General features: G+C 42.6%; 1 protein-coding gene across 1 annotated transcript in view; it reads right to left on the bottom strand.

Annotated features, from left to right (window-relative positions):
- Positions 1-1,371: 1,371 nt before the first annotated feature.
- slc4a5b (solute carrier family 4 member 5b) overlaps positions 1,372-26,162 on the bottom strand; it is a 25,143-nt gene continuing 352 nt past the window's right edge. Inside the window, exons 2-26 of the mRNA XM_070924093.1 lie at positions 25,533-25,751; positions 21,550-21,679; positions 21,080-21,240; positions 20,143-20,298; positions 19,872-19,979; positions 18,655-18,710; positions 16,181-16,338; positions 16,015-16,102; positions 15,785-15,939; positions 15,392-15,517; positions 15,122-15,296; positions 14,886-15,019; positions 14,609-14,793; positions 14,397-14,483; positions 12,984-13,042; positions 12,076-12,267; positions 10,833-10,946; positions 9,085-9,246; positions 8,356-8,534; positions 8,161-8,233; positions 7,956-8,024; positions 7,171-7,344; positions 6,859-7,023; positions 4,358-4,410; positions 1,372-1,651 (exon numbers count right to left, since the gene is read on the bottom strand). Coding sequence (XP_070780194.1) covers positions 1,372-1,651; positions 4,358-4,410; positions 6,859-7,023; positions 7,171-7,344; positions 7,956-8,024; positions 8,161-8,233; positions 8,356-8,534; positions 9,085-9,246; positions 10,833-10,946; positions 12,076-12,267; positions 12,984-13,042; positions 14,397-14,483; positions 14,609-14,793; positions 14,886-15,019; positions 15,122-15,296; positions 15,392-15,517; positions 15,785-15,939; positions 16,015-16,102; positions 16,181-16,338; positions 18,655-18,710; positions 19,872-19,979; positions 20,143-20,298; positions 21,080-21,240; positions 21,550-21,679; positions 25,533-25,751 — 3,458 coding nt within the window. The remainder of the gene's footprint in view (positions 1,652-4,357; positions 4,411-6,858; positions 7,024-7,170; positions 7,345-7,955; positions 8,025-8,160; positions 8,234-8,355; positions 8,535-9,084; positions 9,247-10,832; positions 10,947-12,075; positions 12,268-12,983; positions 13,043-14,396; positions 14,484-14,608; positions 14,794-14,885; positions 15,020-15,121; positions 15,297-15,391; positions 15,518-15,784; positions 15,940-16,014; positions 16,103-16,180; positions 16,339-18,654; positions 18,711-19,871; positions 19,980-20,142; positions 20,299-21,079; positions 21,241-21,549; positions 21,680-25,532; positions 25,752-26,162) is intronic.

Below are 26,162 nucleotides of genomic sequence, written 5' to 3'. Positions count from 1 at the left end.
TTCATTGTACTGCTAATTATTTCTATTTAATAATCGGCTGGTTATTTTCTGGATTCATCAATTAATTGTTCAGTTTGTATAATGTGAAAAATCACATTTTGCTAGAACCTGACATGATGTCTTCAAATGTCTGAAATCCTAATATAAAGTTAACTTTCATCAGTGGTGGACTGTAAATAAGTCCATTTACTCAAGTACTGTAAGTACAAATGGAAAGTACTTGTACTTTCATGAAAGTAAAATGCTGTTTAAACATTAATGCATCAGCAATAATAACCTAATATAATATACAGTATAATAGTATACGAGTCACTGAGGCCAAGTACTTTTACTTTTGATACTTAAAGTACATTTTGACATACTTTTACTTCAGTGATATTTTGAATGCAGGACTTTGTATTTTTGAACTGCAGTGTTGCTACTTTGACCTCAGTAAAGGATCAGAATACTTTGTCACAGAACCAGCAAATATTCATATATAAGAGCTTGAACCAGTCATGATTTTAGCATTTTACCTGTTAAATGAAGGATTAATTATCAAAATAGTTCCTGATTAATTGTAGTCAGAATCAGATTAATCGATTAATGGACTAATTATTGCAGTTCATCAGCTCTTAACCTCGATACTATAAATTTTTCTTTTGTCAAAAACAAACCGACGAATTGGAAGTAAATTTAAGAAATATCTGCGTTGTTCCTGAAACAAAAAATAACATGTAACACTAGTTTCAACAAAATTAATTGATCCTCCTGAAGCTTCAAACTTTACAAACTCTTCTAAAAGAGTTTTAACAGTAAAAGAATCATTTCGTTTAATTTCCACAAACTTTTCTGACCTCTTCACGTCAGAGGAGCCCGTTAGAACAAAACAAAGCACCATGAACAGATTTTAAATGCTGTTTTATTACATTTTCAGGGCTTTACATCCAGAATACTCATAAACCACAAAGTAAATCACCCTCTCCTCTACCGTTCTTTAAATGCACAAGAAACAAAACAAGAGCAAAGATGAACAAATCATGATCAGCAGAACTGACGCCTAAGAGGTTCAGAGGGTTCATGCATTCGTCATGAACACATTTTGGTTGTTTCTTTGCAGCTATTTAGTGTCACTACAGGGAGCCGGTCTCTCTGCCGGTTCACAGAGGAATGACCTGAGAGCTAAGACAGTCTCAGGTCGGGGAGCTCTATAATACATCTGCATTATATCGGATAAAAATCCAATTAACAAGCGTGAACGAGCACTTTCTGTAAGCTTAGACTTGAATTTAAAGCGACACACGGAGATCAGGCAGATTATGAGTTATAATCAGTATGCAACACTTTGCACCTTCCCTGTGTGTGTGTGTGTGTGTGTGTGTGTGTGTGTGTCTACAGGATGGTCTCAGCACAGTCACCAAAGTGAGCGTGCAGTTTTCGGTGGAGGTCTCTGTGTGTTCCAGGTGGAGGCAGCTCGTCGGGGGGATAAAGGCAGTGTTGTTGGTGATGCTTGGGGTAGAAGCCAGACTCCTCGAGGTCTGACTCCACCTGGATGCTGACCTGGGGCACGGGCTGGCGTGGCGGCAGGTGTGACGGACCGTCCCCGGGGGCAAGGCTCGTCTGGGAGTGGGCAGGTGAGGAGGGGCAGGTGATCTTCAGGTGCAGAGTGATGCTGAGGAACAGTGGTGGAACCGGCCAGGTTACACTTTAACTCTCCATCTCACAGATACACTCAGTGTCCAGTTCATTAGGTACACCCGGCTCAACAGTGCCGCAGTAAAGCCTCCTTCATGAAGGTTAACATGTTCAGAGACATGTTGAATCAACTGTCGGCTGTACCTAATAAACTGGACACTGAGTGTACACACACAGACACACAGACACATGCTCAGTGCTGAAGCTTGAAGACACATTCTCTCTGAGACATTCAGTGTGTGCTCGTGTGTTGCATCACTGAAGGTGCAGCGTGTTACATGGAAAAATAACGTTTTACAGCCTCGACTCTGACAGTTAACTGACAGTAGAGGGCGCCGTTCGTCAAGCAGAGCAAGAACTAAAGCTCTCTCTCGCTGGCAGGCGGTGAAGGAGTGACAGGAAGGAAAGTGAAAGAGAAGAGAGACAGCAGCAGGAATCCAAAGGGATCATGGGAAATAAGATTCCCAGCCATGTTTCAAAATATCAAATTTCACTGTTCAGATTGTTTTATATCTCTTCACACATGCTTCATGTTCAGGATAATCTCCTTCGTTATCATTCTGAATATACTTCAGCTGCCACAATTAGTCAATTAAACGAGTAGTGACGTCAACAAAACATTAATCAGCAAATATTCTCATGACAGATTAATCATTTGAGTCAAGCGAAAAAGCCAAATGTTCACTGATTCCTGCCTCTCCGATGTGGTGATTTTCTCTTTTAGGTGTCTTGCACGATAATAAACTTTATATCTTTAAGTTTTGGACGAGCGGTCGGATGAAACTGTGACGGCCACTCTTCTCTGGCATTTTACTGACCAAAAGAATCATCAGACAGAGTAGAATAATCGATTAGAGTCGAGACATTAACGTCAGACTAATCAATCATGAAAATAATTGTTAGTTGCAGCGCTATAATATACAAAAACATGTCATATTCCAAACAGATAACAGCACAAAACAAAACCTGATGCAGGAACAACGACTCGGGTGAAAACCGGCGTTTCACACTTTAGTCAAAGACGGAATGAGACTCTTTAACAGGGAAATAATTATTTTTAAAAGAAACAACCAAAATCGTCTCATGATGAATCCCCTTGAACATGCGGTCAAAGTCACACCACCGCAATGATGCGTCTTTAAGAAAATAAAGGTGATTAAAGGGAAACATTGGTGTCATTTTATGTATGAATTATTTCCTAGAATAAATCCACCCATGTGTTTTACACAGTTCAAAGCTCTTACTGTCGGTCTCAGTCGGTTTAATTTGGGGCATCAGTTGGGAGTAAGATAGAAAATGTAATAAAATAACACCACCCTTATCCTTTAAGCACGATTAAACAACTGTCCTTCTACAATTCTCTGGCAACTCTGCTGCTAAAATTCAACTAACCTGATCAGATTTACAGAGAAGAAAAGACCTCTATGTCGTCTTTGTCAAAGTTTCCTCAGAAGAAATAACTAACGGCCTTCAAAGACAAAATCTCACACAACAATATTTACAACAGGCATCAGAATAAAGCTGTAAAATAACTATCTTGTGGCTCCACGTTTCTCTCCAAGTTCTGCTGTTGAAAATATCTGAGACGACGTCACATTTGAGATGTTATCCCTGTAACCTCTCACAGCTAACGCGACCACTCGACTACACTGTGAAGACTGAAGTCAGGTGAACCGTGAGAGTGGGATCTTAATGCTGACACTAACATCTGAGTTCTTGTTTTTACAGTGACGCTGTTCATCAGTCAGATGGTAACGCAACAGAGAGAAGTGATTATAATAATCTGTCTAGATATGCCAGCATCTACAATGATTAAAACACATAAACAGCAGGAGACTACTGGTGTTAAATGAAAGGGCAGAGCTAGAGCAGAGGTTTTCAAACTGTGAGGCATGAGGTGAACGGGACAGCTGCATGCAGGCGTCCTAAAAACAGCTGCAAGTCACTTATTGCAGTTTGGCACGCAGCTCATGGAGGATATTTAGGTTTTTTAATACTCTCAGATTTCCATAATTTGCATAAAAATTGTACTTCTGAGTCACATCTGAACACACAGACATGAAACACATATTTGTAGATTCAGTGTGACTTACTCTCTCTGAGGATTTCCTTATCTCTGATGTCCAACACGAATAAATCCGCATAGAAATCATAGAAAAAAAGAGGCTCCTCATACCTCCAGAACTTCCCTGAGAATCCTCCTGTTTTTAAGTTTCCTTCAGTCTCACAGTGATAGTTGTCTGTACGTCCATCAGTACACTGCAGACAACCCGTAAAACTGTTTACGTCTCCTAAAGCATTATGGGAACTGTAGAAGGTAGAGCTGGGACGGGGGGAGGCGCAGTTGTCTCGGTTTTGTCTAAGGGGGGGGCCCACGGTGTCACTTTGAAAACCCCTGACCTAGAGTATGTACAGCTTACTGCATGACCTCATGCACCGCATCGTACACAGTACTTTCTATGCAAGTGCTCTGAATGATCTCCTATATTATCTCTACTGTACACGCCTGTAGTGTAAAAACACTGTGTCTAAAATCATCTTCCGACAAACAGACAGAGTGTGTGTTTGCTGTGACTATGTGATTGGCTGTCTGAAAGTGACAGTGTTGTTGTTCCAGCCAGTGTTTGTGTCAGGTGAGCACATCAGATCACTGTAGGGCACGTGAAGTTTCAGCACACAGTACCTGCGGTCTAATTCATTTGGATCGGATGTGACTGTCGAGTACGGATTCATCTCCTGTGAGAAAACACACACACACACACACACACACACACACACACAACAAGAACAACACAACACAACACAAGCAGGTAAACACGAGTACAGTTCAACACAAATACACACACACACACACACACACACAGACACAAAGATGATAAAGATGAACAAAACCATCAAACAGAGAATCTGTTGCATGATCTTCACACTGATGACCTGTCATCCATCTTTAATATCGTGCACACAGTGGCTACGTTTACAGGCTCATCAAAAATGTCATTATTTGCAATTTAGGAAATAATGTGAGAGGACTTGACACCAAACTGTACCAGTGGAAACACGTTCTTTGTGTCACATTAAAGGTAACCTCTGGAGTTTCTGACGCTATGGAACAGTTTCTCTATGATTTCTGCTCTTTTCTAACTGACGTCTGCCCTTGAAATCTTTTCTAATCTCCATGAGCTGACTGTGTGACGTAAATGTACACTTTGTTTCGCTAAAGAACAGCTGACTCCCATGATTCTCTCTACACAAACCTGCGATGGATTATCATAGGAACATTGACTTCAAATTCATGTAAATTTGACTGAAGTATTGCATTGCTCACAGTCACATTATTGTGTGCTTGTAAAAGTAGCCAATGTGAAATCTATAAAAGATTATTAAGGCATCTATTAAAAGCTCTATTAGCACCCCATCTGTCACATTTAGTAAATGGCATCACAGAATACAATTACAAATACAAATCAAACTGTCACAACGAGAGGTGGAGGAGAGGGTCGGTGTACTCACAATCAGAGGTTTGGTTTTGGGTGGGAGGGTTAACATGGACGGGGACTGGCTCTGTGTGGGGCTCTAAGGCCTCCATGGGGATCTTCACTGGGGGGGTGACAGAGCTGTTGGGCTGAGCGACAGAAAGAGGAAGTAGTTGGCATGCAGGACAAACTGGGACTTTAAAGGATAAGACTACTTCTATATTTTTGTTATTGTCAAAAATATGATCTTCTTCTTCTTATTATTATTATTATTATTAAAACTCATCAGTGAGCCTCACTGTGTCACTGGGTCACATGTTCCTTCATCACCATGGACACACACACTGTAGTTTATCCTGACTCAGTCCCACACACACCGTCCTGCTGCCACAAACACATGTGGATTCATCCGCCGCTGAAAATAGTCCCCAACAGATGCACTATTTCCTCCTGTTTGTTGGATAAAACTATATATTTGTGAGGTGTTTTTTATTTATATTCTATTATATTTTCTATTTTTTTATTTGTGAAGATTTACATCTTCAGTAGGAACCAATGGGCTGTGAGCTGAAAGCCACAGACAGGAAGTCGGACAGGACTGAGAGACGGACTAAAGGCCCGGCCACAAACAGTGAAGTGAGTTCAACTTTGGTGAACTTTGACATGTGACTCTGTCCCACTGACCAATAGTAAACAGTCCTGACAGAGCTGATCTTTGAGTGGACGGAGAGACAAAGATGGAGGAAGCTATAGTTTGTTAGCAGCGTTGGAGTATAAACTGCTCCACATGATGGTTTACAGAGTTTTGAGACAATGATCCAAATACATCTTTTGAATAAACTGCGTGGACTTTTGTCCCATTCGCAACTTCTATTTCAAAGTAACTTTTCCAACTCTGCAGATGTAAACTCTAAAGACTTTGCCGTCTAAAAAAGTCTGAAGCGTTCACTCCCTGTTGTCCTGATATTATTACAGACATTTGACTTGTGATGGTCTGTGGGATTATGGGAAATGGTGTTCATTAAAGGCCAGTAAAAACAGAAAATTTGAATAAACATTATTAGATAATCAAAAATAACTACAGCCCTCATCTAAATATAAGACGTGATGCACTGTTGAGAGCTGGATTTTTAGTTCTTAGAATCGTTACAAATGTCAATGGGATTTTGAATGAGGTTTTCTTACTTCTAGAACAGAAGCTTCACATATTTCATGAGGACACACGGGTTAATTTCACTGGATTCATTTAGATCTTTTCATGGGGTTTGTTGACAATAATATAGAATAGCGTTAGCCTCATCCTTCAGTCAGAAACATCAGTGGACAACTGTCCTCACACTACTGCCATTCTTTTCCTTTGGATGAGGATCCAATGGGAACACAGATGCTAACAAATGCTAACAGACGCTAACAGTGGGAGAGGTATGCTGATACACTGACAGGAGGACGGACAAACAAAAAGACTGTAGTAAGTGTTGTACAGTGCCTTTTCAGCAACACTGTGGGACAGAGAGGAGAAACATACAGCACAGTATTAGTCAGAGAAAACAAACCCAGGAGCAACACACCCACAACAGATGGAGTGACACACATTTAAATACACAGTAGATACAGAGAACAGAGATGCACACTCGCCAGCTCTGTAGATTACAGTAGCTGTTTGTCTGAGTAATCCCGCCTTTCATTTCATGTTTGTGGACATTTCTCTCACCTCCTCGTCGCTCTCTGGCTCTACCGGCTTCCTCTCCTTCTTCTTCTTCTTCTCATCCTCCTTCTTCTTCTTGTCTTTGTCTGGCAGGATGTCGTCCAGCCAGGCCAAGTCGTGTTGTGAGAACATCAGATCCAGCAGCTTCCGTACGACCATCAGGCCCAGAATCTGCACACAGTGGAAACATAGATAACAATAACCAGGACTGGTAGACCAGGAAACATCTGCACACCTCTTCAACGTCTACATCTTTAATTTCAAACTAATAAATCCAACATGTTAACAGAAGGTCTAGATACAGAGTAGCACACGCACCATGACTGGGAAGATGATGGCCAGGAAGGTGGACTTCAGGATCCAGAGGACAGCCAAACAGACTATCTGGACGAGGGTGAAAAGATGGACGCGTCTCAGAGGAACGTGACGCAGGAAGGAGAAGTCTGGCTGGTGTTTGGCTGGCATCAGGTACAGCTTGATACGCTCCCAGAACTGGAAGAGGAAGATACAGAACATGTTAAGTTATTTACTTTTTAACTGTGAGGACATCCTGCGTGTCTCATGATGATTAACTGGATATTTGGATTTTAAGACATCTTGGACTGTTGAAGCAAAGCAAGCAAATTGAGGACGTTCGTTGGGCTTTAGGAAGCTGTCTGAAGCAACTCCAGCAACACTTGTAGTAGAACAACTTTATTTTCAGACCAACACAGTTTTGCTTGTGGCTTTCGTCAGGATCAGGATCAAGATCAGGATCAGGATCAGGATCAAGATCAGGATCAGGATCGGCGTTGGTCGGACAATAAAGTTGTTCTTCCTACTTCAAGTGTTGCTGGAGTTTTTCCCTTCTCCATCCACCTCGGATGTAGGTGAAGTTGTGCTGGAGATCCCCTCTGATTTAGGAAACTGTCACAGGCATCTTTTTAACTGTAAAATGTTTGTGTGTGTATAAAAGAACGAAATTGGCTGGTATATCGTTTAAAACTCTCAAATAAGGATATAAGTGTTGACCAGAACCAGTATCAACCAGGCTCAAGGTTATATACTGTATATATATTACATATATATAGAAGGAGAACATGGATGTAGGATCTTTGACCTACCTGGATGCCACTCAGCGAGGCCACTCCCATGTAGAGGAACACTCCATACAGGACTGGCATGGGGATGTACTGAAGTACACAGAGGAGCAGTTAAAACATGACAGGACGAGTTTTAAGTGAACGACGAATGATAAATCAAAAAGATAAACATCCCATAATCTTCCTGTTCATGTATTGCTGGCGTCTTAACTAACCACTAACTTACCTGCAGAATGGGAGCGAGGAAAATGGAGAGTCCAGTCAGAATGAACACCAGAGTGCCTGTCAGCCTCTGCTCCCTACACATGAAATCATGCAGTGTTAAATGCACACAGTGGAAAGGATTCACACACACACACACACACACTCACACACACACACACACACACACACACACACACACTGTCAGTTAGAGTCCTACCTGACTCCCAGGAACTGCGGCTGCTCTCCAGGAGCGCTGGACTCGCTCTCCATCTTCAGAGAGTCGATGTGTGCGATGGAGATGACAGTAGCTGCTACGTACCAGGGCAGCCCCGTGAAGGAGCACACAGCCATCAGCACACCCACCCAGAACAGGTCCAGGTGATAGCCACAGCCTTTCTGCAAGTGGGCACAGTGACAGTGATGACAGTGATATCTGATTCTGATTTTTCTGACCAATATAGCTTTTTAAATTGTGATTATTTCCTATAAATGAAACGGTCTGTATTTATGGTTGACATCAACTTATCTTGTTTCTACACAAACAGAATGAGATAAAGTACTACAGTTGACTGGTGTAGAGGATCTCTCAGGGCACTTTCACACGTTTTAGTCTGTTTGAATCAAACACTGGAGAGTTTGTTTAGAAAGGTGTGCAAGCAGAAAGGTTTTTTCTTTGCTTTCTGACCAGCCAGTGAGAGAAAATAGTTTTCTACTGAAGAATTGACCAAATTAGCTCACACATGTTAAGATATTACATCAGTGATATACTTAACATTTCAAGTATAATAAAAGTGATGTTAAATTTACTGATAACATCTATATAATAACAATAAACTTGCTGGTTAGTCACGTCTGATCATATTTTGATATCTGCTTTTGTTGGATTTAAAATAAGCTTGTGTTCATGACTTTGGGTTCATGTATCGTCTCTTCTGCGTCTTCAGACCTTCAGTTTGTTTTCTTTGCGGTTGACGATGACGGCGCTGATCTGCTGGTCCATGAAGATGAGGATGGTGACCAGGAGAGCAGGAACGGAGCTGGCCAGATACCACCACCAGGGGTTCTTACCAAACGGCATCACCAACCAGCCACGATCAGGACGAGTGGGCTGATCACACACACACACACACACACAGTAATGACAAATAAATACATAAATACAGGTGAAAGGACAGAAGGTGACTGCACACCTCCATCTTTAAGAATCAAATGCTTTACATCTACATTAAATGATAGCATGCAGTGCTGGGAGAAGTATTCAGATAATTAATTCAAGTACCAATACAACACGTAAAAATACTCCATTACAACTAAAAGTCCTTTATTCAAAATCTTAAAAGCACATTAGTATTATCAGCTAAATTCGTAGTAAGTATTACAGTAAAAGTACTTGATCCGCAATAAAATGACCCTGTGACTGATTATATTATGACATTATATTATTGATGCATGAATGTTAGAGCAGCATTTTACTGTTAGCTAGTTTTAACTACTTTATATACAGTTAGCTAGTTATATACTTTATATACAGTTAGCTAGTTTAACTACTTTATATACAGTTAGCTAGTTATATACTTTATATACAGTTAGCTAGTTTAACTACTTTATATACAGTTAGCTAGTTTTAACTGCTTTATATACAGTTAGCTAGTTTAACTACTTTATATATATAGTTAGCTAGTTTAACTGCTTTATATACAGTTAGCTAGTTTTAACTACTTTATACACAGTTAGCTAGTTTAACTACTTTATACACAGTTAGCTAGTTTAACTGCTTTATACACAGTTAGCTAGTTTAACTACTTTATACACAGTTAGCTCATTTTAACTGCTTTATACACAGTTAGCTAGTTTAACTGCTTTATACACAGTTAGCTAGTTTAACTACTTTATACACAGTTAGCTAATTTTAACTGCTTTATACACAGTTAGCTAGTTTAACTACTTTATACACAGTTAGCTAATTTTAACTACTTTATACACAGTTAGCTAGTTTAACTACTTTATACACAGTTAGCTCATTTTAACTGCTTTATACACAGTTAGCTAATTTTAACTGCTTTATACACAGTTAGCTAGTTTAACTACTTTATACACAGTTAGCTAATTTTAACTACTTTATATACAGTTAGCTAGTTTAACTACTTTATACACAGTTAGCTCATTTTAACTGCTTTATACACAGTTAGCTAGTTTAACTACTTTATAGACAGTTAGCTAGTTTAACTACTTTATACACAGTTAGCTAGTTTAACTGCTTTATACACAGTTAGCTAGTTTAACTACTTTATACACAGTTAGCTAATTTTAACTGCTTTATACACAGTTAGCTAGTTTAACTACTTTATACACAGTTAGCTAATTTTAACTACTTTATACACAGTTAGCTAGTTTAACTACTTTATACACAGTTAGCTCATTTTAACTGCTTTACATACAGTTCTATTAAAGCTAGTTTTATTAGAAATAATTTTAAAAAATTAGAAGTAGAAAGTAGCAGAAAAATATGGAAATAATCAACTTAACTACAATAAACTTGTTATACTTGAGTAAATGTACTTGGGTACTTTCCACCACTGCTAGCATGCACACAGAAAAAACACACATGCAGAAGGGCAGTCATATGTTACTAGCAAATGTCACGTGGTATAAATACACATATTAAAACACATATTTTAGAGAGAAATCAAATACCTTGAACTCAGTTGGAACGATTAGCTTGGGTGTGTCTAACCCCATCAACATATCCAGACCCACAAAGGACATGATTGACATGAAGATGGCAAAATCACTGATTAGCTTCCTCAGCTATGCGTCCACCAACACACACACACACACACCAAGACAAAGGGAGGACAAACAAACATGTAGCATGACAGTGCGGAGGGGACACGTGTCCAACGGTACAAGAAAAAGGTGGAAATGAAGAGAGGAAAAAAGAGAAGACATACTCTGTAAAATAATCATTACACTGATCAATCAAATGACTGATTAGAAATGTCTAAAAACTACATCATTGAAGAAAGAAATGCATCCCAACAGTGACATAAAAAGGTTGAGAAAGATGAAAGCGGTATTCAGGCAAGAGTGGACCTTGATCTCAGTGGGCACGTGCAGTTTGGGGGTGTCCAGCTCCAGCAGGCAATCCAGTCCACAGAAGACCAGGATAGAAATGATGATGGCAAAATCACTGATCAGGGTACGGAACTGGAACACATTCAGGGAGAGCAGAGGAGAAGAGAGCGTGGGAGAGGACAGGACAGGTACAGATGTGGAGGTTTAAGGTTTGGATAACAGGAAGGACGGGAGGATGGCTGCAGTCCATATATCTTCCATTGAAAGCTGCTGATATGTCGTGCAGATATTCAGCAGCTTTAAAGGATGAAGCTGGTGATATTCTATATTCTATAATGTCCCCGTAACACCAGCAGCAGTAAGTGTTGTTACCCGAGGGCTCCAGCAGGATGTGAAGAAAGGAAACACGTAATACTCACCTGTTCAGGTATGAATCTCTCATGAAAACCATTTCTGTTTGTGTGTTGGGTGAATGGACACCATTTGTATTTATTTTTGATGACATGGCTAAGCGAGCTAGCCTTTTCCACTGCTAACAGGGTTATCGAACCTTCAGAGTAAAATACCATGCAACTGAAATATGTAGGTAATACTGTTCTGCTGATGAGCACAGTAAGTGTTTATGCAGAGTTGCAATGGATGGATATATATTCAGAAGAACGCTGATAAACATTTGGTGGCAAACAGCTGGTTTGGTCATTTTTGACAATAAGTAAATAAGGAATTTCGCCAGCCTTATCCTTTAAATTGGACTGCTTTCATGCCACATTACAAGGATCTAGCATTTCACATGCAGCCTATAACAGCAGTAAAGCTTTGTGGGAGAACAATGGAAGTCTTTGGATCTTTTCTGCTGTCTTACCTTCGTCGGGAAGTAGCGGCTGAACTTGAACTTCTTGAGAGAAACAGTCATGGAGTAGGTGCCAAAGAACAGGATGAAGGACATGAGGGCCAGGTCGGGAACGTACTTACAGGAGCTCCCCACCAGCATACCACCATACTTCACACACTCTTTCTTACTCAGCTGACTCCAGTCCAGGTCTGTCAAGTTAAACTACAAAGACGGGACAAGGGAGGAAGAGGAAGGTGGGAGAAGAGGGGCGACAGGGTGGGATGGGGAGTTAAAGAAAGGGGGTGGGAAGCAGGGCAGAGAAGGGACGATGGAAGGGTGGGTGGAGAAGAAGCGAAAGAGAGAAAAGACAAGCGATAACAGAAGAAAAGACAATACAGAACGGGGAGCCACGGCGCTCTGTAACGCCCCGTATTCATCAACCATCCCAGAATCACCAGCACTGAAGGTTGAAGTCGGACTGCTACACTGACTTTCAGCAGAGGATTCATCCTGTTTCTTAACTCTGATTCATGACGTCCAGAGCCACAGAACACAAGTTATGACTTTGTGCATCATGAAACACTTCTTAACTGAGACCACGTGTGCAGCGTGTGTGGACGAGCTTTTGGTTTTGACGGCTAGAAACCTTTGCAATCACTGTCCTCAAACGTTCCCAAAACATCTGTCCTTAACGGGTTGGGACACCTCTGGAGCTCTACTCATCATCAGCAGAGACAGGTGATGAAATACTTTTACTCCTTCCTCTAAAAGTAGGACCAAAGCTGTGTCACTCCGAGAGTTTCAGGACTGATTTCCTGCCCTGAGATGCTTAATAAATACAAAGTCCAGCCATATACACATATATACAGTAGAACAACTCGTTAGTTCTCTTCTCAAAGATTCATGTGAGCGTTGTTTTCTGTCTTCTGTCCACTTACCAGCAGAGTCATATTATCATCTGCGAGTGGAGCTGAAACGTTCAAGCCCAGCGCAGATGCTAAAGAGCAAAAACACAAGAGGGACACAGAGAAAACCAAATGAATTATGGGTAACATGAGACGTCAAATCCAGTATAGTGTTTGATATGAATTAACCAGAACTGATTAAGGAAAATATCAGTAGGCCGTTGAGGAATGAGTCTTAATATTCCTCGTCTGTCCTCACGTCTCAGTATGTGGATGAATGATGCTGGTGTTAAAGGAATATTTCACCAAATCTGTTTATCAAACATTCACTTCCTGCAGGCTGAAATGTGACTTTTTAAAGTTAGTAGCTGCTCTGTTGTGGAGGTTTGGATTGAAAGAAGTTACAATGGATTCCAGTGGTCATTCCTGAATACTATTAGTACTAATACTATAGTACTCTGTGTGACGGGGTCCGCCATGACCAAAGTTAGTTTTACTTTTTATATTGTCTGGGCTCTCTCTAGTTCGAAGTGGGCGGAGCTCAATTGGGAAAAGGTGAGTCAGCAGGTGTGTGTCCATGCAATGGTGCAGTGGTTTAATGGCACCCTATTGGCGCGCATTCATTAGCATTTCTTTTGTCGATTTTATCGAAATTCGGTTAAAATATGTGTTAAATTAGGATGGAAACTTAATGGTTAATCACAGCAGCATTTAAATCGAACCCTGATGACAGTCGTGGGGTTGTTTGCTTCTGTTGTCAGGTTGTGAGTGTTTAAGTCTTAATAAACACTAACTGAAGATGTTTTTTTGCACCTTTTGACTGTTGCTTATTCAGTCTTTAGTGCTTTAAAGAAAAAGATTTGAAAGTCAGTTTTCAGCTGCTTTAAACTTTTCAGAACCATCTTTCAAGCCTACAGGCAGCGAGAGTTCAAACGTGCTCTACCAGAGTCTACATGTGCATACTCACTTCATCAGACAGCATCCAGGAATGAGGCAGAAACAGACAGGATACACAAATCATCACAGAGTATAGACCAGATATTTGCATCTAATCACACTGAAATATCTCCTTAATAACACACAGAATTTATGTGGACATGAAGACCTAATGTTTTCCTAATATCTTACAAGGGTCAAGTCATGTCTTAATCATGTTGATGAGGATAAATTGACAAATGCTGTAGCATGTCACGTCAGATTATGTCAAGTCATCCACAGAAGAGTTCAACATTTTGGGAGAAACACGCTCCCTAAAGGTTGAACTATTCCTTTAAGGACAGAAGCTCCACCTCTAAATAAAGTTCAGAGGGCATTTATGAACATTTTAGGTGAGAAAATATTTTTATCTCACTAATTGGATGCTGTTAAATATGGTCACATTCAGTCATAACGATTTCACTCAGAAAACAGGACATGTAAAGAAAACCAAAGAGTTTGAAGACTGACCCTGGTCTGGTGCGATGCATTCACACTTGTAGGCAGTGATGTAGTCGGGCTTGAAGCCACGGTTGATTGGGTAATACTTCCAGGCTCCTATCTGTGAAAAACAAACCAGTTTGTCTTGTATTATCGTGTGTTCAGTGCTTCATTCAGGTAGAATTTGTAGATGCTGTGTGTGTGTGTGTGTGAAAGCGTTCGTCCACATGGCGACATGTTACCTACCATCTTCTTAATGGCATCAGAGATGAATATGAAGGAGATGAGGCTGGAGAAACCCTCCTCTGTGAAGCGGGTCATGTACTTGATAATGTAGCTGGCGTCTGAAACGACCAGCAGAAAGCACTGAAGACACGAGTGAAGGCCGATCCACAGACGCAGCTCCATGTAGTCTATATCACTGCTCCTGTGAAGACACAGCGACAGGTCCTTACTTCACCTCCGATCCGGTTATTTGTTCCGTTCACGTCTGTGTGCTTTTACTTGTGTGTGTCTTACTTGCAGAATTCATAAAGCAGTTTCTCAAAGATGAGAATGGGTCCGGTCGAGCTGAGGATGATGAGGGGTTGCCCACCAAACAAACAAAAGACTGTCCCTGCTAAAGCGGTGCCAAGGAAACTCTCCATCACTCCCTTTGGAAAAGAGAGACAGACAGAGACGTGAGTGAAGCTGACGACAGCTTTTGTCAGACTGGACGGTTTCTGGATTGGTTCATTTGAAGTCTTTGTGAAGACCTGGTAATTGTCGGTAGCGTCCCCCAGCAGTCCTCCAAAGGTGATGGCATTGGTGATGCAGCCCAGGTAGATGAAGAGCACGGCGGAGATGGACTGGATATGGAAGCCATCGTAGATATCACTGCAATACCACGGCATCTTCCGTTTGATGTCCAGCCATAATCCACCTGCAAACCTGTCAAAACAAGGTTGAGCACGTTGTTAAAGTGACAGAACCAGGATGTAACTGGACCCTGTGACGTGATATAGATCTCTCCAGTCCTCCCATACCTCCCAGTGAATTTCAGCTCCTCTCCAAGCTCATGAGGAGCTGGTAGCTCCTCATCTTCTCCTCCAGCTGCTCCGCCGGCCGAGCCGTTCATCTGACCCAGCTCGTTCAGGTTCAGCACTGACTTCCTGCAGCAAACATGGAGACAGAACAAGGCGTCAGGGGCTGGAGATACAGTATGTGGACATTAAGGTGGACACGATCAAACCATGTCTCAGACAATGTGAAAACAATGTGAAAGAGTTCACTTGTAGTCTTGAACCTCCAGAGAATTATCAGCTGAATCTGCAACTTAAAAGGTGTCATTCTTGTGTTCAGGGCTCGTTCCTTCTGCCCCCACGTGGCCACAAACATCAGTTATTACAGGTCGATCAAGTGTTGTGAGATGTACATGCCTCATTTCTGCCGACGGAACCTTCTTCGGGGGCTCGATGCGGATCTTTGGGTCCCATTCCCCTGGAGGGAGGACAATCACCTCATCCAGAAACTCATCGACACCTGCGATCAGGTCCTCGCGGTCCCTGGCTTTGTAGGCCACATCACTGAACAGCTGGCAGGAAATAAAGAAATAAAATCAAAGCAACAAATCGAGTGTTTATGTTTATGAATCTGTCGGGTCACTTACATCATCCACCATGAGCGTAGCGATAGCTCTGCCAATCTCATTGTAGGACTTGGTTTTGCCGTGAGGACCCAGCAAGATGAAGAGAAACCTGACAGAAGAGAAGTTTAAGAGCTTCAAGAAAGTGAGGACACACAGAGATCAAAGGGGAGACATGAGAGACGCCCACCTTGTCGGCACAGGGACCTCGGTGAGGCCTCCGAGAGTCGTGGCCTGAGCCAAACGAACAAAGGAGACGAAGGGTTTGTCCAGAAAATCCACCTCACCGATCAGGACATTGGACGCCTCGGCGTCACGAGGAATCTTCTTCATGAACTTGTTCTTCAGCTGACAGACGAGAGAGGAACAGAAGGAGGGGGAGAAAATCACATGTTCAAGGCGCTGCAGCCGACCTTTCTGTGCCACGATCAAGTGACGTTCACCGTGTTGGAGGCTAATCACATCATGTGAGCTGCTGGGAGGTTACACAGGTGGCTCGTCACTGAGAGCGACATAAAGGATTTCAGACAGCAAAAGCCACAACCAAAGCTGGATCCCAGCTCCTCCTTAAACCAGGAACACGTCATTTCTTTCTGCTGAACTTCCTCGTTAAAACGTTTCAGCCATGGCAGCATTGGTCAGTATTTTGCTCCACCACTTCCAGAGTGAAATGTCTGGACAAATATAGGATGGACTGTCATGAAATACAAATATGGATGAACATTTGGTGCAGACGTTCATGTTCCCACAGGATGATATTGTCATTTCACTGCCACACATATCCAGGTGAACTCAGAGCCTCGCTCAGCCAGACAACAGCGTGCCCGTTGCCGTTTACTTCGCGACTGTCACAGAGGTGAAATGGTTGCTGCTGTAATAACTTTCAAGAGCAGTAAAATCCTTCTTCATCATTATAAACTGCTGTGCAGTATTTCAGATTCATATCTGTGTCACTCAGACAGTACTTTTACTGCAGTAAAGCATCTGAATACTTCCTCCACCTCTGCAGAGCTGTTAGTGTGTGTCAGTGAACTGAATTCTTGGAATTACAGTGTAAAATCCCACAACACTGTGCTGCAGCCCTCCTCCTCCTCCTCCTCCTCACTGAGGAAGCACGCGGCAGTGGAGTGGTGGGTGCTTAAATTAAAATCTCTTCATAATCTGTTAATGCTGCTTTCAGAGTCAATTCACCAACTGGTCCTCTTTCACCCTCTCCGGACTTCTTGGTGGTAAACAAGACATTTCCATCTCTAAGAATAATCTACTCACTCACTGGAAGTGTCGCTTGCCACCCGCAGCTGTATTGTACTTTTATACTACATGTAACGATGTCATGTACTTCACTGTAGGAGTGTGCTTATTGGTCGGATCAAAGGAAGCTGGAGGTGCCATGCCAGCCTCTGTGAACAAATAATTAAACCGGCCTCGGGGGTCACATGCATGAGTTCATTTCTTGCTCGCTTTGAAGTTCTTGTCAAGATATTTACCCGAACGACAAACACGCAAACTTAACAATGACAGCAGTGAAACACAAACTCAACTGGCAAGCAAGTGACTGAAACTGTCCAGATTCAAACAATGAAGCTCAGAGAAACAACAGAAGCTTAGAAATCTGCACACAAACACAACTGAACTAAGTCCCACCTCAGCTACCAGGCTGCCTGGATCAGAGGGATTAAGTAGTTATGACGACTCTGTACACCTTCTCATAAAACCAGGCTCAGCTTTTCATAAAACACAAACACAGCAACATTCACACAGACGCACACTTAGCGTGTCACTTCATGCCATCTGTCGACTGTGAGCAGAACTGAAATGATCCATCGTTATCGTCCCACAGGCAGCGGCAGATGAGCTGATTACAAATCAATAACAGCTCGGACACGTAGGCACAGCTGAACGTGTAGAATATGCAGATATTAAAGGGCCGCGCCACCAATTTACACACAAAGGTCAGTTTACTCGTCATAAGGAGACCGGTGATGTCATAGTGTCATCAGGGTTATCTCAGTCTGGGTCACAAATTGGGGATGTGGAGTCTGACGGATGTGGGCATTTCATGGAGAGAGGCTGTTAAATTGCATTATGGGAAACGTAGGACTCAGTGTTTTCAGAGCTTTGCCCAAACTACAGGCCCAACGTCGAACATTCAAAGTGCAATACTAAATCACTGGAGTCCCCTTTAAAGATGCAGGATGGGTTTCTTTCTGGTTTTAAAAAAGAACTGCACCTTCTTTGAAACCCCTGAAAACCTTAAATCCAAACGTTGATGGCTAAATAAGCTACAATAGAACAACATCAGAGATACTAACAGTTCAGAATCGGACACGTCAAAAACAACTGTGACATATGTGACATCGGCTGATGTCGGACCCCGCCACTTAGAGCAAGAAGAAAACTGGTTTTCCTTTGAAAGGCAGTTCACAGAGCTGATCTCTGATCTGGACGGAGAGACAAAGATGGAGGAAGTTTAGTTTGTTAGCAGCGTCCACTTTTATTTCATCTCTCCTGACAGGTGTTGGTTTTGGTCTTTTCATGGGATTTGTTGACAGTAAGAATATAAATATAGAATATCTCCAGCCGGAGTCCTGGGGGTGTATGGGGTGTACATGCACACAAATCCACCAGCTGTTGTTAACATAGATCACATGATCACATGATTACCTGGTCTGTGCTCGGCGTGTCTGAAATGTCATTCATGCTTCGGCTCTGGGCAGGATCTGTAAATGAACCACACACTTCAATAAGTAATATTTAATATCTAAAACACACCACATGCCATCCTCAGAGAGAGTCAGTTGTGTCTCGGTGGAATTTAATTCAGTAATAGCTGAAGAAAGAGTCAGATTTCATCCAATTAAAGGGTTATAAGAGCAACAGAGAACACATTCAAGTATGTCCACAATGTGTGCTTCACCATGAGCAGTTGTTTCTGAGGGGGGATTACATCTTAATGACTCATTTCCCTTTTTTTCCCCCATAAAGGAGATTTGGGAACAAATAAAATCGAACAAAAAGAGAACAAGAACATACCACACAGTGAAAAAATCCTTTCATAATCCTCTTCAGCCAGATAGATTCACAAGAGAAATTAGCAGGAGGTGCACACAATAGGAGCAAAATCTCTAAAGTAAACACACATTATGTCCAACACGTTGTGTTCGTGGTGAGTAAACACACACATCATGCAGCAGCCCCCCCTGATCGCTGCGATCAGGGTTGATTAGAAACAGACTGAAGCCGAGAAGACAGTGAGAGCTTCTGTACCACTGGTGGAAAAAGTACTCAGATCCTTTACTGAAGTAAAAGTACCAAATACAACGATGTTAAAATACTGAAGTTATGAACACAAATGTGTTTCTCCTTCCTCATAAAACATTCACCAAACTGATCTTTATACTTTAAATTGTGATTTGTTTACATCCATGTTTACTAGCTAACAGTGGTTTTCTTCTTCACTGCCTCTGTTGTTGCAGTGGAGGCAACTTTAAGTAAAAGGGTCAGCAGATAAATCAGTTCTGACTCATTAATATGTTTTCTGGTTTTAACCTTCCTCTAATTTAGCTTTTTTTTGGTGACATTCTGGATAATTGTACGTGTTTGGGCGTTGGACAGTTGAACCTTTTACAACCCGTCCTGTATTTTATAATCTCATTCTGTAAAGTCTTTATCTTAAAAGTAAAACTGTATCTGCCAAACACAGTAAACGTTGTGGAGTAGAAGTCTAAAAGTTGTAAAGTAAAATGGAAATACTACAAAATGTACCTCAAAATTGTACTTAAGTCCAGTACTTCAGTAAATGAGTACTTAGTTACCTTCCACCACTGCTGTGTAGGAGTGACGTAAGTGTGCATGCGTGTGTTTGTTGCGTTCAGACTCACGCAGGCGGCCGAGGCTGCTCGACTGCCGGGAGCGCAGGTCTTCTGTGGAGCGGTGGATCCCGGAGGCTGAACTAGTGCTACGGTTCAGGTTAGCTTGAGGACTACGGTCTGACAGAGCAGCAGAAACGATGAGCGCAGAAGAGGTGATTTGAAACAGGAGGTGATCAACGTGAAAACAAAGGAAGCGTTAGGATGTAGTTAGAAGGTTCGATTGGTTTGCTGATTGCTGATTGGTAGTTGAAGGTACGTATAAACGGGGGCTCAGACTCACTGGAGGCAGCGTTGGAGGACTTTCCTATGTCTGCCAGCGAGCGGTGGATCGGCTTCTTGGTCTGGTGTCGGTGCTTCCTGAGCAGCACGAAGCTGATCTTCTCCTTCAGGTCCGGAGGAATGAGACCGTCAGCTATCTGCCGATCCACGATCTCATCTGGAGGCAAAGTTCAAGTTCACCATTTTTACACTGACATTTGAACGGGACATGTAGGGGGGGCGATGCTGAGCAGCTACACTACAGAGTCATTATTTGAAGTATTACATGAAGGAATATACTCAATAAGGGTTGAAAGAACAGAAGGAGTATAAAACCTTTTGCTTCCTCGGCGTTAAAGCTACATTCAGAAATATTATTTCATTTTAATTTTGGCTGAAATAACTCATTTTGAACTATGTCTGAGAGGACCCGCCCCTTTGTTGGACCCGGTCTGAATCAAACAACCAATCAGGGTTAGCTAGCATGTAACTAGCCAATCACAGCGACTGTGTTCAAACAAGTTCTACCGGCTTGATTTATTCTTATTGTTAAAAAACAAAAGAAGATTCCACTTCAAAGTGACTTTCTGCACGTTACCTTCACATTGAACACACGGCAGCAAGCAGGTGAATGATGACACGTCTTCCTCAGTTTATTTTGCGTATTTGTGGAGTTTTTCTTTTGATTGTAACAGTTTGTTGGTGCTTTGGTTTTGGCTAAAGGTTGAAGTACTTACACTGATGGACCTGAAGTGCCTGGTTTTGTTTTATTTGTAGTTGAGAGTTTGTCTTTGTGTTACCCGTTTGTTTCACAAATGGTCTGACCAGCCATCACAGATGTTCCCCTCTGTCTTCAGTTTAGCTCGATTCAGTTTGTGTGAAGTTTATTGTATATTTTGCTATTTCTTTCTTTCATTTCTTTCTCAATTTCTGATGTTGAGACGTTCTGCTGGACTCACCCACGATCTGTGGCAGTGAGTAGCCCTCCAGGTCCAGCAGAATGCTTCCTGTCTGCAGGCAGGTCCTGAGCTCAAACAGGCTGTGGAGGGTCAGCGTGGAGACATGAGGCTTGCTCCATCTTTCTCCTCCCTCCTCCACCTTCTCCTCAAACTTCACCCACCTACAGAAAAGGGGAAGGGGGGGGGGGGGGGGGGGGGGGGGTTGGAATTCAACAAATGAAGTGGTGCTGTTTGATTATTGAAAGAGCGACAGGATGATTGATTGTCCAGATTCAGGAGAGCCAACCAGCAGGATGCTGTTATGTAATTTAAACTGTAGCTTTAATCACATGGAGTGTTGAAGTCCTGTCCCCCAGCTCTCATGGTGTCTCACATGTGACCTTCGACCTCTAAATCCATCAAACGCGACCCCAAATCCTGAACTAATGAAGCTCTGACGCCTGCATGTTTGTGTGTGTGTGTGTGGGCACCTTGCAGACTCCTTCCACTCTAACTCGCCCCCCTCCTGCTGCAGTGTGTCCATCTCGGTGAATATTGTGGGCGTTGGGGTGCTGTCGTCCTCCACCAGCATGTGGCGCAGCCGCTCTGCTGCAGGAGACACTGAGACATGGAGGCCAAACAAGAGACAGTTTCAGATTTCCATCAAATCCACATTTGAGTCAGAAGCAACTTACGTAAAACAATCGAAGATAAAAGTTACAACAAGCTCACTGAACATGAGATGTTAACGACACTTTGGTCCAGAGAGAAAAATAACCAACAACGTTCGTCAGCAGAAAGTCGGCCACGTGGTGTTTCCTTCGAGCGCCACCCTCAGGACAAACTCCATGTCCAGCCTAGCTAGTGGCGCGTGGCTCCACCGCTCTGATTCAGACTGAAGTAGAGGATGATTGGAGGGCCAGTCATGAAAGTGTTAAGATGTTCATGGTCCCCTCAGGATGAACCCTGATGATTTGAGTTTTCCTCTAGCGCCACCAGCAGGTCGACACTTTTGGTCCTGACTGAAACATGTGGTTTATGACCAAATACCTGCAGAACGAATGACTCATCCTCAGCTGCTCACAAAGTATATCCAAGTATACTTTCTGGAGGCATTGTAGAGTAGTTTAGGATGTTAGGAGCCTGTTAGCATGCTGATATTAGCATTTAGCTCAAACCACCCTGTGTGTAAGTGCAGCCTCACAAAGCTGGGGGTGTGTGTGCTGTGGTGGAAAGACAGTACATTTACTACTTTAGTACTGTCAGCAAATCAGCAAATAAATGATGCCGTAATATTATAGATTAAAATGAAACTTTATTGATCCACAAGCTACCCAGCAGTTTATAAAGTCATTAAATGAGCTGCAACATTAAAGTGAATGCATCAGTAATTATAATCCAGTAATATAATATATATTATTCTGAAATGGAGCACTCTGTATAATGAGTACTTTTACTTTAAAGGGGATATGAAGCCACTGACAAATGAAACACAGCGTTACCTCGAATAAAATGACAGATTTCTTTTGGTTTGAACATTGTTGGAAACATTTGGGATAATATAAGTACACAACTCATCACAATATATAACATAGTACTGCAGATCTGAGTACTTCTTCTGATCGGAACAATCCTGATTACAACAAGAGAGTCAGCGTCTCTAATGATCTGACGTCTGATCAGCCTGCACCTTTTTTCTAATTTACTCTGAGCAGATCAATCCCATTAACACCCGAGCCCGGGGGCGCTGTCCACTCGCACCCCACCACTGTGTGTGTGTGTGTGTGTGTGCGTGTGTGTGTGTGTGTGTGTGTGCGTGTGTGTGTGTGTGTGTGTGTGTGTGTGTGTGTGTGTGTGTGTGTGTGTGTCTCTCCAGTTTCCTGTCACTTCGTTCCTTCTTGTGATCCAAAAGCTAAAAGTCATCCGTCAATAACACATGAACTCATAGATCTGAATGGTTCCAGTTTTAACAACACGCCTCATGTGACGGTGATGTTCACAGTCAACACCTACAGACATGAACACACACACACACACACACACACACAGACACACACACACACATTATGTAATCTCTGCTAACTGCGTGCTGTTTAATTGTAATACAATACAATGTTCCAGCTGCTGTTTCCATCCCTCTCTGCTCCGTCACATCAGCTCGGGTCACATTAGGAGCCCTTTCTTATCTGATCTCTGACCAGCTGAAGGGAGATCATCATGTGTTATGTTTGCACTGTTTCAGATCATTTGTGGTCCACTGATAAAACACAAATACACACTAGTACTAGTACTTCTTTACCTGTGCATATTACATAAAGCTACACAACAGATAAACTGTTTACTGTAAACGTTTGCAGTCGCAGTCTTATCTTGTGTGTGTTAGTGGCTGATTAATAAATATTGCAAAGGATCAGGCTCCGATCAATGCTTTGGTGATCAGTTTGACGTGTTTAGAGTTTCAGTGTGTGACCTGGTGACAGCTGACAGAGCTGCAGACTGGATGTGAATGCATCACTGTCTGCTAACACGTGACTTTGTAATATGGAGATGGTGACTTCAGCTTGTTCCAATGGATGCTGCTTTAAATAAGTGACTTTTTGACCAGTGAATCAACAGACTTTAACTAAAGTTATGTTCCAGCACAGAAGATCCTCCTCTTACTAACCAAGAAAAATGAAGTAAATGCAACGATACTGGAATTACATAGCTCTTCACTATAATACAGCATGTATCTACTCATTCTGCAGGCTCCTCCCCTCCTCCTTTGTGCCATCGTTACCTATTTGGGAGCCAGGTAGGGTCCAGCGGGAGGCCATAGTGGAGGGGAAAGACACCCCGGGGTCCTGCATGCTCACTGGATCCTCTGACCAGAGACTGTGAGACCTGAAGGTATCTGGAGAGAGATCCTCAGGTTTGCGTCTCGCTTCCTGTCCTCTCGTCGAGGTCGAGTGTCCTTCGCTCACGACTCCTCGTTCTCCACCACGAGAGGGGCGAAGTGACACTTTCACTCCTTCTCACATGCGTCCCGCTTGTTTCTCCTCTTTGAGTTTTATTCCTCAGCCAGCTGTTGTTTCAGTTAGCCATGTATGATTCGGTCTGAGCGGTCAGACCTGAACCTTCTTCTCTAAGCTGTGGCAGAAATCCACTGAAATCTCCAAAGCAGCAACGAGCCAGAGGCTTTAAGAGGGTTGACACACACCACAGGGCCCTCTAGCACTCTCCTCCCAGATACCACGCACACTCACAAGCAAAGCAAGGATTCCTCAGCAACATAACTTCTACTCTCTGCACAGTCCTGCATCAGTGCCTCTGACTGCCCCCCCCCCCTCAGGTCGTGTGTTTGGTGAACACATTCAGGGTGAACCCTGACTGGAATCAGCAAAAATACAAAGCATACCACACAAAACGCTCCAAATAACACACATACATGCACTCCCTGCTTGGAGTTCCTCAGCTCTAATCAGCTTACAGGCTTCAGACTTCATGGCCCCCCCCTGGGAACAGGGACCACGCTGCAAGATATTCATCACATACATGCACCAGCAACTTCTACCTCATCGCACACTTTTAATGCAGGCGGTGCTTTGACTTCTCTACCTAACGACACACATCCAGTCTGCTCAGAAGCCTTCTATTGAAAATGAATTTGGTCCTTGAAGCTGCAGGAGGGGCGGCCCACCAAGCTAATGCTAATTAGCACTCAACATGAAGCACAGCTGAGGCTGATGGGAATGTCTGTTGTTTTGCAGGTAACTCGATGACGACGCTACATTAAAGTTATTGTCATCATCCAGACGGGAACATTAACGTCTGAACTGTTGAGATATTTCACCTAAAAACCACAAACGTCAACCTCATGGTGGCGCTGGAGGAAAAGTCAGAGGATCTCCAACATCGTTAGGATTCATTGTCTGGAAATCATGAATATCTGCACAAAATTAAATGACGATCCATCTCACAGATGATCAGATATTTCAGTCTGGCCTGAAGCTCTGCGGGAGGCTTTTCTCGAGTAAACAAACATTCATACAAAGTTCATTACAACACACAACATGAACGTTTTAGACACAACAGAACAAACAAGTAGAGTCTAAGAGCCTCAGACTGATTCAAACTAACGGCCTGTTGGATCACCACAGTGTATTTGACATAACCGTGATCTTCCCCCAAGCTTTGACCACGCTGTAGTTGCCATGTGCAGATATTGTAGAAAGCAAGAATTGTAAAAACACTGATGCTGGATGTAAAGACACGCTGGTGCTGACTGTCATCTTGATGTGTTGCTGTATGTCTGGTTGGGCTGTTTGCTATAAACATTTTATGTTATGTCTCCTCTGGTTTTACCTGCATGAGTTTTCTGATGTTTCTGTGTTTTTGTTTAGTTTGCTTTGTTCTTTGTTCTCTGTTCCTGTTCAAAAAGTTTATTACAGTGACTTCAGGACACTCCAGTGAACAGTGACATTATCTCATATACCTGAGGGGTCGGCGTGCTCGTGGCGCTCTGAGCTGCCCTCGTCATCCTCGTAGTGCTCCTCTCTGTCGTGGTAATATCCCCGGTGCGAGTGTTCACGGTGTGTGTGGTGGTCGTAGTGTGTGTGCCGGGTGTCACGGTCAGTGTCGCTGGCGTACGAATGATGTCTGCGCCTTTTCCGTCTGTGGGAATCTGGAACACCGATGTAGACTGGCTGGGCCTCTGAGAGACAGACAGAACATATAAGAGCCGGATCAATACAGTGACAGCAAGTCCTCATTAGTGAGCAACACACACACACACACACACACACACACACACAGATACATAGACATGTCATAAGTTTGCCTTGATGAGGAAACGTTTGATATTTTGTGAAATAAATAAGCTTCATTCGTCTTGACTTCATTGTTAGATGAGAAGATCAATACCACTCACGTCTATGCAGTAAGCTTAGCTCAAGTTAGCTTAGCACAAAGACCGGAAACAGGGACTTTTGCTAAATGTCGAACTATATATATGGATGGTGACACCTTCACACTCTGAATCACCAGAGACCAGCTGCTGAACACAGTGCAGCATTTAGCAGCTGAAGAGCCAGATGTTCCCCTCGGGAGGTGGAGGAGACCAAAA

Source organism: Enoplosus armatus, chromosome 18 (genome assembly GCF_043641665.1).
Source record: "Enoplosus armatus isolate fEnoArm2 chromosome 18, fEnoArm2.hap1, whole genome shotgun sequence".
NCBI lineage: Eukaryota > Metazoa > Chordata > Actinopteri > Centrarchiformes > Enoplosidae > Enoplosus > Enoplosus armatus.
This window is presented reverse-complemented; position numbering and strand designations above follow the sequence as displayed.